The sequence below is a fragment of the Podarcis erhardii genome (assembly GCF_964252035.2).
Source record: "Podarcis erhardii genome assembly, chromosome: 5".
In the NCBI taxonomy this organism is placed as follows: Eukaryota; Metazoa; Chordata; class Lepidosauria; order Squamata; family Lacertidae; genus Podarcis; species Podarcis erhardii.
The window spans coordinates 3,120,319-3,132,470 of NC_138509.1; the positions used below are offsets into that span (position 1 = coordinate 3,120,319).

At 45.0% G+C, this 12,152-nt stretch overlaps 1 protein-coding gene across 2 annotated transcripts in view; it reads right to left on the bottom strand.

Annotated features, from left to right (window-relative positions):
• The window catches only part of FBLN1 (fibulin 1), a gene marked incomplete at both ends in the record, with an annotated part of 57,149 nt that overhangs the window by 16,167 nt on the left and 28,830 nt on the right, over positions 1-12,152 (bottom strand). Inside the window, one exon of one of the 2 annotated variants that reach the window (XM_081861356.1) lies at positions 866-1,008. In XM_081861356.1, coding sequence (XP_081717482.1) covers positions 866-1,008 — 143 coding nt within the window. Of the gene's footprint in view, positions 1-865; positions 1,009-7,774; positions 8,241-12,152 lie in introns of those variants that run through there. The other variant, XM_081861357.1, reaches the window with a different exon arrangement.

Below are 12,152 nucleotides of genomic sequence, written 5' to 3' on the forward strand. Positions count from 1 at the left end.
AGGGGTGTTAATTAATTCCCTCCCTCCTGTTGTGTATTGAGTCAAAGGATTTTATATCTGTATTATTATTGTCTGTATTTGCATTAGGGTAAAGTGACTGCCTTTTGGTTCCAGAGGGTACAGCTACTATTGGTTCATTTAAGCTGCTGTATTTGGATCCTCTGTCTTATTGGTTTCCTCCAAAAGGCAGGACTGTGATTGCCTGATATTGTTCCCTCCAAAATGTATCCCTTCTAGCTAGTTCCCTGTCCCTATAAATGTAGCTCTCCCCTCCTCAGGTCTCAGTCTTGTTGCTTTAATAAAGAAGTGTTACTAGAGAACTGTCTCCAGCATATTATGTCAAGAGAGCTGAAATCACAAACCCCACGTCACAACACCTCCCATCATCTGCAACTCTGCAGAATCATCTTGCCCTGAGGGGAGGAGAGAAAAAGCCATTACAGCACCTCTTCATTGTCTTTTCAATTTTATTGTGTTTTTTGTAAAACAACAACTTCATTTTTTGAACAACTACAACAACATTTTTTCCATTTCACTGATACTTATTGTAATAATATGTAAATTGCTTTTTGAAGTCGGCCTGAAAAGGAGTACAGTATATTAATACCTGAAATAAAATAAAACCATAAAAGGAAGCAATTTAGGCATAGGTCCCCTGCTATATGACTGCTGTGCTACGTTCCAGCAGCATGGACATGGGGGGGGGGGCACCTAGCAATGAGTCTGGAGGTCTCCTGGGCTGCCCAGATGACAAGACCTTCTCAGCCTTGCTATGCATTTGGCTCTTAGCAATTCTTTCTGTAGGTGGAGCTTCTGGGATGTTTATACCATAGGCTACTTCTGCAGAGTGAGGGAAAGCATTTACCTTCAGGCCTCGTGAAATCCCTGAATGTGGGCAATGAAATGACTGTGTGGGAAATGGTGTGAACTGGATCTAACATGCAGTTGACGTCATTCGGTCGGCAGGACTTAATGCAGCGAACAGTATCTGTCTTCTCATGTCTGACTCTGAGGGAGAGAAGGGAAAGAGAAATATGGAACATTAATTCAGTTGTGTCGCATTGCAAGGATCAAACAAGCAAGGTGCAGTAAAGATGGAAATTCTTATTTTAGATCCTGATCTCACTGTGAAACACTATGCGTATGTATATTTTTCCTAGTCTCTGGGGTCTGGTCTATGTTTCGGACATACAACTTACACTGGACTAATTCTAAAGGCAACTTGGGTAGATCCAACTACCACTGGGTCAGAAAAGCTACAAGTCACAAAAATAGTTTAAAGAAATTGCCCTGGACAGTCAAGTCCAATGACCACCTGGAGAGCTTCTTCACCCTGCACCAGAATCCAGCAGAGACTGAGTCCACCATATAGAGCAGCAGCAGCAGCCCTGGGAGTTGACACAAAGCTTTCCTTATTCCCCATACCCCTCTTGGAGCCTGCCAGGCTTTGACCTGATGTGGGCCCCACCTTTGTCCTGCCTGCGCAGCAGAATTTTTGAAGTTGGCAACTTCCACCAGTAGGACTGGACGGTTTATGAAGATCTGCAGTTTGGTGAAGACCAAGGGAGAGGTGCTCGGCTTTGCTATGTTCAAGTAATGAGTTTTTGGACTGGGAACTCTTTTTGATGCTGTCATAACTCCCTGATCCCTTGGGAGAAGGTGAACAATAAAATATAAATAGAATAAAGCTATGTATAGAACTGTCTAATTATGGAACAAGAACAAAAATCGACTGAAACAATTTTCCTACATTTTCTGCTCAGAACGGTTTCAGTGTTTTGGACTTGGCAACAGTCATCCTTGGACCAGTGGCAAGATGAGAGTAAGATAGCATCTTGTTATTTATTGAAGCTGAAAAAAAATGGTCATGGCTGAATACCAGCAGGAAGCAATCATTTCTTCAAAGGATCCATAACTAAAGTTTGGGGGAAAGGTTGGAGTTGGAACCAAGCTGAAGATGTGAAATGAAATTGTGCTTTTACCGGGAAGGGGGGGGGGGCTTCTGAGGTTGCTCTGGGGTTTTAGTTGCAGATTTTATCTAACTCCTTTGTGTACAAGTTGAACTCTTTCCAGGTAATGTTGTGGGTAGCATAAGAATATTACAACTCAGCAGGTGTTAGCAGGGAGCCAAGAAGAATGGATTGGCTGCATGACTAATATGCAACCATTTCATTTAAATTTCCATTCCCACACCAGCACCATCAGAACAGATCTTTTTTTAAATGTTGCCAGCATTATTCATCCATAACCTAAAGCCAATTTGTCCAAAAAACTACTTAGGGTGGATTCTCATGAACAATTTTTAAACTGAATTCAAGGCACATCCACTCCCAACCCCCCCCCCAAACCACCAATGGTTTTATGCTATATTGAACAAGTTTTGCAGTCAACTGCTTAACACTTGCTCAGATCTGAACAAGCCAAATCCAGTTGGCAGCCAAAAGTAAATAAATCCAGTATAACTTGAACTGGGTTTGCAAGAAACAAATAGAAGGTGGCAGTGGCATACCCTCCAAGTGTTCTGGAATTGCAAAAGCCATCCTGGCTTCTGATTTAATCCCAGGATGTGACTGTTTCCCCTCCCTTGGGCATCTCAAAGTGACTGCTGGAAAGCGGGAGAGGAGGACGACGGGAGAAGCTGCTGCTCCAAGGCCAGCTCTGGGGGGCAGGCAGAGGGCAGGGAGTAAGGGGGAGCACAAGGAGTCTTGCTTAAAAAAATGCTTTGTGCATCTGCACCTAATCTTGCCCCTTTCTAAAATGTATTTAGTGTGTGTTTTTCTTTTTGTAAATTTACCAAAGAATAAAATAAAACCGGGATTAAGGGGTTTTCTCAGGGTGGTGGAGGATGCATGTGCCCTGCCGTTGGCGTAGTGGTGGTGGAAATGCTCTGCAGGGGGGCACAAACAATGGGGGGGTTGAGGAGGGTCAGTGGGAGGGAGGGAGAAATGTCCCTATTTTCATCTGAGGAGTGTTGGAGGGTATGCAGCATCAGTAAGTGGAAGAAACAAGGGTTGAGGGGGCTTCGTGTGGAGAAGCCAGAGCCCAACCTAGTGAAATGGTGTAGCGTATGAGGCTGCTAACTTTAGCCCTTCCTTTTGGACCAGAAAGGAAAAAGGATATGCCACATCAGCCCCTGTATAGCAGGCGATCTTCAGCCACTGCGCTGGCCAGGCCTGGTGTAAACACGTAAGAACATAGGAGCCTGGCTGCTGGACCAGACAATGGCCCCTGGTCTCACAGCGGCCAAGCCAGATGCCTGTGCAAAGCCCATTTGCAATACAGTGGTACCTCGAGTTACAAATGCCACAGGTTACAAACGCTTCAGGTTACAAACTCCGCTAATCTGGAAGAGTTACCTCGAGTTGAGAACTTTGCCCCAGGATGAGAACGGAAATCGTGTGCCAGTGGCACAGCGGCAGCAAGAGGCCCCATTAGCAAAAGCACACCTCTTGTTAGGAACAGTTTCAGGTTAAGAACGGACCTCCGGAACGAATTAAGTTCATAACTAGAGGTACCACTGTACATAAATGTGCTCACATGTTCCACACCAATTGGAGGCCCCCTGCCTCCAGCGCAGCCGTCATGGCAAGCAGCCACGGATAGGCTTTTCCTCCATGGTTCTGCCTCCCTCCCTTTTAAATCAGTGGCAGCACATTCCAGTCCATGCAGGGGGGGAGGGGAGGCTCCCTTTGTTTGCCTTGATTTTTCCTATATATTCAGCTTCTTTGGATTACCTGCTATTTTTAGAGAAGGAGAAAAAGTTCTCCCCGTGAGGATTGCTTAAAGGACTTCTAAGCTGCCTTCCCCAAGTGGAATACGGCATGAAAGCATTTTAAAACAAACTGCAAAATTACAATTAAAATAATAAGGAACTACGTCACACACCTCAGCCCCTTGGCACCTCCTTACAGGTGAGATCCAGTTATGCAGATAGGCTTCCTCTTCTACTCCAGCAATGGACAAATGGGCCTTGTCCTTCTTCCTCTAAAGGATGGTCCAATCTTGATTTAAACATTTTCTATTTTGGAACATGGTACATTCCAATATTTTTCTTTCCTGTTCTGAACTTCTGCTTGCTACCTTTTTGGGGGGGTGTATCTTTTCCATTTAATTTGTTAAATCTTTCAAGCAAGGAATCATGTTATCATTCTCATCCAGACAGGCCCCCCAATGGTGCCATATAATTATGTCTATTTAAATGTTCCAGTTAGATGCAACATAGAATTATCCATCTAATATGATTTAATCTGGACTGCAGTATGTTTTTAAAGGCAACTAGATTAATATATGCATTCAGTAATATACTAGAATGCAGCAGTATTTTTCAAGGCACTGGGCCAAAGTCTTGCATTCCTTATTTTGTAGCTCAAATAAGGCTTCGTTTAAAGACTTTGAAGCCAATCTAAGCTTTAGTTTTTGCTACTGGCTTGCTGAGGCATTGTGTACAGTTGACCATGCAATGAACCTGTGACCACATATCTATGGATGCACATTGTCCTTGGAGCTAAAGGGCCTGTATTTGCAAAGGACTATGCAGTCAACAATGAGCTTTGGGCAGCTCTGGCTACCTGACAAGTATGCTAGACATGTTTGCAGATGCATCTGTTGCAATGGCTAAAATGTTTATGCATACAACTAAAAAAGTAGGTGGAGAGGAATTATTTAGGGTGTGAGAGAGAGGGGGGAAGGGAAGGAGGGAGAGGATATGGAGAGTTTGTGAGATGTGGTGCCATGTGCCTGAGGATTATCTGGCAACATACAACATATGCCATCCCATGAAATCCCATAAATATGGTGGGAAGCAAAAGGCAGCCGGCAGCAACAGTGAAGCAGAAGCCACACAAGAATGACTGGGGAGAGGCCAGGCAAGCCCCCCTCTTTTTTCTTCCACCCAAACTCTTTGGCTTGCAATCCTGAGAGAACTCCTGTCTATGATTCGCAGCCTCTCTCTGGACCGTTGCCAGCAAGGTGGGAGCTGGAACAGAAGAGAAACAGAAGCAGCCAGGCTGGTGCTGAGGCAGCAGTTTGCCTCCCTGGCATGTTTCTGGCTGCTCACGGGATCAGAGGGCAGAGTCTCTGTGATGCACATAGATATGTAATATTTATTTAACAGGATTTATATGCTACTTAATCATCAAAACCTCTAAGCAGTTTATATGAAATATACTTTAAAATTATCAGTCAACTCATATGTTGAAAACAAGTTGACCTAAAATATTTCAAAATATAGAAGTAAAAAATAAAATTATGAAATAAAACTACACATTAAAATACATGCCAAATTTGCATGTCTGGGTAGACTTGCCTAAACAAACAAAAATTCTGCCAAGTGCTGGTGGGGGGGGGGGGGATACAGTGAAGGCACCCGCTTAAGATCAATTAGCAGAGAGTTTCACAGTGCAGGTGCCGCCACACTGAAGGATTAAGTGGAGAATAAACATTATGTAGCATTTGCAAAGTGGTCATTTCTGCAGACACAAGCAGCTGAGTGCATATAGTATAGTCTGCTCTCCTCTGAATTGTGGAGGCACTTCGCAGAGATGTACATCCAACTTCATTCTCTTATGCTTTTCAACACTTTTTAGGAGACTTTGATAGACCTTTGCTGCCGAACTTTGGCCAAAGTAGTCCTCTTGGTCCACACTGAAGACATGCAGTTTAATGTACAGTCCTGATTTGGCCCAAGTAACAGAAGTGTTTGAATTTAGCTGAGACATCTACATGGCTCTGTCAAAGCAGCCTGGAGATACATACAGGATGTACTAAAGTTAATGGGAATTGCTTAACAATAGCATTTGTAACTGAAAGGTTTTCAGGGCAGTATGGTGAAAACTCAAAAACTGCAGTCCAGTTAAGATCATTCAAAGAGTATATGTCATTGAACTACATGATGTTCTCTCTCACTATATAGCTTTGATTTCTTTGGCACATGGGATATCCTGACCATAGTGCACATAATTTTGTAGGATCTATCCTGTGGAAATATTGAAAACATCCCCCTTTAAGGATGTGCCAAGAACTTGTGCTCTGTACATCAGACCTCCTTAACAGAACGCCATGCAAATACTACTACAAGTCCTAAAACATTAGTGGATTTGGATGTCTGCAGACATAAATCGAACAGTGCCAACCCATTGGACATGCTTTGAAGCACTTGCTAGATGAATGGTTACATTTGATGGGGCATGGCCAGGTGTGCAAAAGGTCCAAGAATTGCCAGTAAGTTAAATATTATGCATAAATGATAAAAGCTGGGTGCGTTATCCCTGGCAAAAAAGTTCTCTTCTTAAGAAATGTGCAGAATATTCAGGAAAGTTTTCCATCACACCTGTGCCCTGCATGAATCACTTTGATTCCAACAAAGCTTCTGCATAGTTTTTTTCCTTATGTTGTGGTAATTATAAATAGGAAATGATATGTTCTGTTTGAAGGTGGATTCCAATCAGACTTCGGCATTTCACCTTAGGCAATGTCAGCCATAGGATTTAAAGGGGACTTAAAATAATTCCGGAACAGATTTTGACTACTTTGGGAGAGTTCACCCAGCACCCTAATAGTCTCTGTCCAGATCAGGCTCATCGGCTGCCCCCAAGAGTGTAAGTGGGGCAGCAGAGAAAGTCCAGTTACTTCATACAGGACAAAAGTCCATGGAAGCCTTTAACACTCCTGTATGTGCCATGATGAACCCTGGATTGCCCTACGGCATTTTAACTATAGTTCCCACACCTGATTCTTTCTGTGAAAATAGATCCCTAATTGTTATTTATGGGGTGCACTTAACAAGTCCACTCAATCTAGAAATGACACACACTTCTGAACTTCTCCAGTCCTGACTTACAGTCAAAGTCAACAACTCATTTTCAGCTTAGTAAAGACTGAAAGGTCAGCAATGCTGGATTTGCCAACTGGCATCCTCCCACCCAGGATGAGACACTGGTAAAGTTTACACAGAGAGAGAGAGAGAGAGAGAGAGAGAGAGAGAGAGAGCACACAAGCCCCATGCCCTAGCAACTCAATCTCCTTTGCCTGTGCCTTGGGAAACTGGCTGAGGAACAGTGTGGCTAAGAGCTCTTTGCCTATGTCTTCGTTGGTGCTGAAGTGGTTAAATACAAGAGAGAATCGTTGCTTTTCCCATGGGTGCATGGAGAACAAGGGCAAAGTGGGGGGGGGGCTGCCAGGGCAATGGACCCAGGCACCTTTTTAAGGGGGCACTGCGCATTTGGCTCCTCTTGCCATCCTGCCAGCCCTGCAGCGCTTTGCAAGGCTGGAATCTGATCTGAATGACTGCGATCCCAGCCTCCCAAAGCAGTGCAGGGCTGGTAGGGCAGTGTGAGAAGGATGCAAGTCATGCAGCCTTCAGTCCTAGTCTCACCCTCACTTTGCCTCGTCCAGCGTGGTGGACTCTGTTCACCTACCCACACACCCTGCCCCACCCCCCTGGCATACATGTGCCAGAAAACCAGACTACACTGCTGATGGAGAATGAAATAGCCCTTTGCTTGTGGCTTGGCTGTTACAGCAGAAAGCAGCGAAAGTGCCCCACTAAAAGGGGATATACAGGGAGTTGGGCATGCAGGATCTGAGCCCCCCACCCCTGACGCCACCCCAACTGCTTGTTGATAGATGCTATCCCTGTCTTCAGCATCTATCAGCAAAAGCTGACTTATAGGCAGAGCTCATCAAAATGAGAAGTAAACAGGAAAACTGGAATGTTAAAAATGATATGGCAAAATGAGTGGTGACAAATAAAATGCAAATGCACAGCATGCAGGAAGTGATTTACCACTCAAACTTTATTTTTTTAAATGGTAAGAAGGGAACCAGTGTCAAAAGAGAGAGAAGGGGAGCGGGGGAGAAACTGCAATGGGTGCCAGCATGCAAGGAATCAAAGCTGCGCAGAGACAAAGACAAACAGCTTGGCTATGAAGGTGGTGACAGTTCCGTGGCGGAAGAGCTGCATCTGAATCGTCAGAAGAAGATCTCTGGGCTCTGTGATCGGCTGCTGCATGGACACTACGTGGCTGTGGCTGCTGACTTTTTTGGTAGTGAAAAAGCCCTCCTCATTCCCGCTGATGATGGAGAGCTGAATTTTATCCCCTGGGACAGCACTGGTGGGGCCCATGCGGAAAATATCAATGGGAACTTGAATGTTGGTAGGAAAAGAGAGGTGATAAGAAGTTATTCTCAAGGGCAGGCTCTGGCATTCCATATTTTCATGACAAGGCAAGCGGTCGCAACGACTGCAAGAAAAGTGAAAAGACAAGGGAGGAGGATTAGCAACCATTCCATAAGGAGGAAAGGAAAGGAAAGCAGAGAAGCCAAGCGTATCTTGACTTGTAACCTACTGGCCCATGAAGCGAAGGAGGAATCATAGCTCAGTGGCAGAGTTTTACGCAACAGAGCTGGCGTAGCCTAATCAGCAGGGCAGAGGGAGCCAAGTTCCAATGGCTCCAGGCTAACTTTGAAAATCCCTCATTGGGGTATGCAGAGCCCCTCCCATCTCAATGTCTTCTGAAGTGGGGTGTTCCATTTTCCTTGACTGCAGCCCCCTTTCCTTCATTCCACAGGTAAATCGAGAGTATGTCTTATCAGGTATTTGGAGAAAAGCAAAAGAGTCTTCAATTCGGGAAACCCCCAAGCATGGGCGTAGCCAGGATTTTTGTTAGGGGGGGCAGGCATTTTGTTGGGGGGAGCAGACCTTTTGTTAGGGGTGCAGAACTTCAGTTAGCTATATATTTTAATTGATTTGGGGGGGCAGCTGCCCCTTCCTGCCCCCCCCCGGCTACGCCCATGCCCCCAAGGATGAAGCATAGGTGCAGGTCTCCCCACATCTGCAGCCACACTCTCACTTTCAGGAAACAGATACAAATATTATATTACATAGTGAATTACCTGGAAGACTGATGTCTTTTCCTCACCACAGAGCAACTGCTGACTAGCCCTACGCACTTAATTCTACTTGCGGGAATCAACCTGGGTCTGGGCTGTACCATGTCAGACATACTTGAATCTCAGCTTCCCAATAAGAAAATAACAAATCAATCTGCATATAAAGCTAGACACCAAAGCTTAGTGTTATAGGCTATCTATCATCCCCCCTCACATGCTAGATTTGTATGTGAAGGAATTTCTCTTTTTTTCCGCATAGAGGAACATTCAGTCGTGCATTCTGAAGTCATATGGCCACAAATCCTGTTTGCCACTCCAATGAGAATCAGGCCATAGAATGAGAGAGAGGGCTTTCTTCCAGGTCAAATGGTGGACTGCTTATGGAGGCCTAAGATTGGGCAATATTTTTGGGAAAATAAAACTGCCTTGACAGCACTGCGAGAACATGATACAATTTTTAAAAACACAACTATAAAATGTATAGCTTATGGGGCAGCTTCTGTCCACCTCTCCCCACTCCCACCCCCCGTGTATAGTGATTAACTCCCAGAGTACTGGGTAGCAATCCTCATTGCGACTGTGAAATAGCTCAAATGATTCTGCTTTTAAGCAAATCTCCCCTCTTCTTTGCCCATGTACTTAGACTTTGGTGATGGGACCATGCAATGCAGATGCTTCTGGGAATCCCCATGCCATATTTCTGAATACGCCCCATGCTGTCCTTTTCCTGTGATTTAGAATAATGCTGGAAAGCAAAAATAGTGGGAAATGTAGAATGAAATTCTGCTGATTCTGAAATATATTGTTGGAAGCAGATTTGCCTGTGGCGAATTAGAATTGTTTAGAAATCATCAATCTCCTTATCTTATTGTTTGGTACCCCATATATTCACCACACACTTCATTGTGGGTTTACTTAAATGTGTGCTAATGATTCCATCCTGTAGCCACAAAGAGATCTGGCAGACCAAAAGTTCAGGCCTAGGTCGTCCACCATAATGACTATAAGCGGCTAGCACTGAAAGACCAATCTGGCCTCTGGCTTGCATGGGCAGAGGCAAAGTGTGCCGTGGGGACATGTAACCTCAATACTGGGGCCCAGCACACTAAAGCGCCTGAGGTGAATCCAAACCCACAACATTCTCCTAGGGATCTGCCTAGCATGCTGCTATTCCATGGGTTGTCTGTAGGTGTCACTGTAGATGTTTTCCAAGAGGAGGAAACAAATGCTGAGCTAAAAAGGCAGAAAAGGATTTCATGCATCACAATACAGTGGTACCTCGGGTTAAGTACTTAATTCATTCTGGAGGTCCGTTCTTAACCTGAAACTGTTCTTAACCTGAAGCACCACTTTAGCTAATGGGGCCTCCTATGATTTCTGTTCTCATCCTGAAGCAAAGTTCTTAACCCGAGGTACTATTTCTGGGTTAGCGGAGTCTGTAACCTGAAGCGTATGTAACCTAAAGCGTATGTAACCCGAGGTACCACTGTAGTTCCATAGCTGTCAACTTTTCCCTTTTCTTGTAAGGAATCCTATTCAGAATAAGGGAATTTTCCTTTAAAAAAGGGAAATGTTGACAGCTATGAATAGTTCTAAAGAGCTCTTTGCAACCTCGTCAGCCTTGTGTTGTAGTGTTAGTCACAGAAATCTGAAAAATAAATGTTAGTGCAAAAAAATACTCTTGGGTTTCATTTCTGATCATTTAGCTTACCATTTGGGGTTGATTTTTTTTAAAAAAAACCACTCCCTCCCCCCCACCCCACAATCAATGATTATACTTGACTTGATTCCAAGCCACAGAGCATGAATGTTTGTTTTTTTTAATGTTAAATATTGGGTCATTTATAAAGAACAAAAATTAACAAAAAATGCCAAATTCCTTGTTCTTTAGAGAGAGCACAAATTTAGCACTGTTGAAGTTTATTGTTTGTGAGCTGTGTCAGTTTTTGAATGGCAGACCACTGAGAGTTTTTGAATGGCAGACCACTGAGGTGTATTAATTACCTTGAAGTCTTATGAGGAACAGAAAATAGTATAAAAGGTAAGGTAAAGATAAAAGACCCCTGGATGGTTAAGTCCAGTCAAAGGCGACTGGGGTTGCAGTGCTCATCTCACTTTCAGGCCGAGGGAGCCGGCGTTTGTCCACAGACAGCTTTCCAGACTAAACTGCTTCTGGTGCAGCGGGACACAGTGACAGAAACCAGAGTGCACAGAAATGCCGTTTACCTTCCCGCCGGAGCGGTACCTATTTATCTGCTTGCACTTTGACGTGCTTTTGAACTGCTAGGTTGGCAGGAGCTGGGACAGAGCAACGGGAGCTCACCCTGTTAAGGGGATTTGAACCACCGACCTGCCGATCAGCAAGCCCAAGAGGCTCAGTGGTTTAGACCACAGTGCCAATGTCATCTTTAGATAAACTTACCTCATTTGTCTCTCTACAACCATAGTAATCAGAAATGGCAGGCAAGTTCCACAAATTTTCCATACACCCCCCTCAAACCCCCACATGCTTCTCCTGACATTTTCGGTGGTGCAGAAGGAAGCAATTGTATTAGTGCTGTGGCCCCCTGCTCCAGTCACATGCACACATCAAGGGCTGCCCTCCTTTGGGTCAGGCATTCCTACAACATTTCGTAATTGGCCTCTCAGCATCCCTGACGGCTGCCGCTCTCAGCGTCTTTCTTATCTCAAACTGAATGCCTTCTTCCCCTCAACCATTACGTGACTTGGCCAATCAGACTGAGGTATGTGAGTCACTGGAGCAGGGGCGCCAACTCCTGGGGGCAGAGCCCTTTTGGGTCCCCCAAATATTTTGGAGGTGAGGGTCGGGGGGCCCTATGTCCAAAATGGCAGAGGCAAAGCACAGTGCGGCTCCAGTGGCCAGCTCCTCCCCGCCTACTGTGGAGGGTCAGGAGGGTCAAAGCAGCCTCCCCCCAGTGGGGGCTCCAGGAGGCAGAGGAGGAGGAGCTGCTGGCCATTGAAGCCGCGCAGCCTCTCCATTCAGCTCCGCCTCAGGCCTTGCCCCCAATTGTACTCGCCAGCTGGCGTCTCTGCACTGAGGGCAACTGAAGCTAATACAGAGCCTAGGCAAAGCCTATGAAATTCAGGTGAGAGAGGGGTGAATATGGAGCCCCCCTGAAAACCCTGCAGGCTTGCATTAGCCAGGGTGGAAGATTAGAACATGCGTTTGCATTAAGGTTACCAGATTTTTTTCAATGAATCCAGGGACACTTTACTTCCTTCTAAATCCATGGATTTTGTCA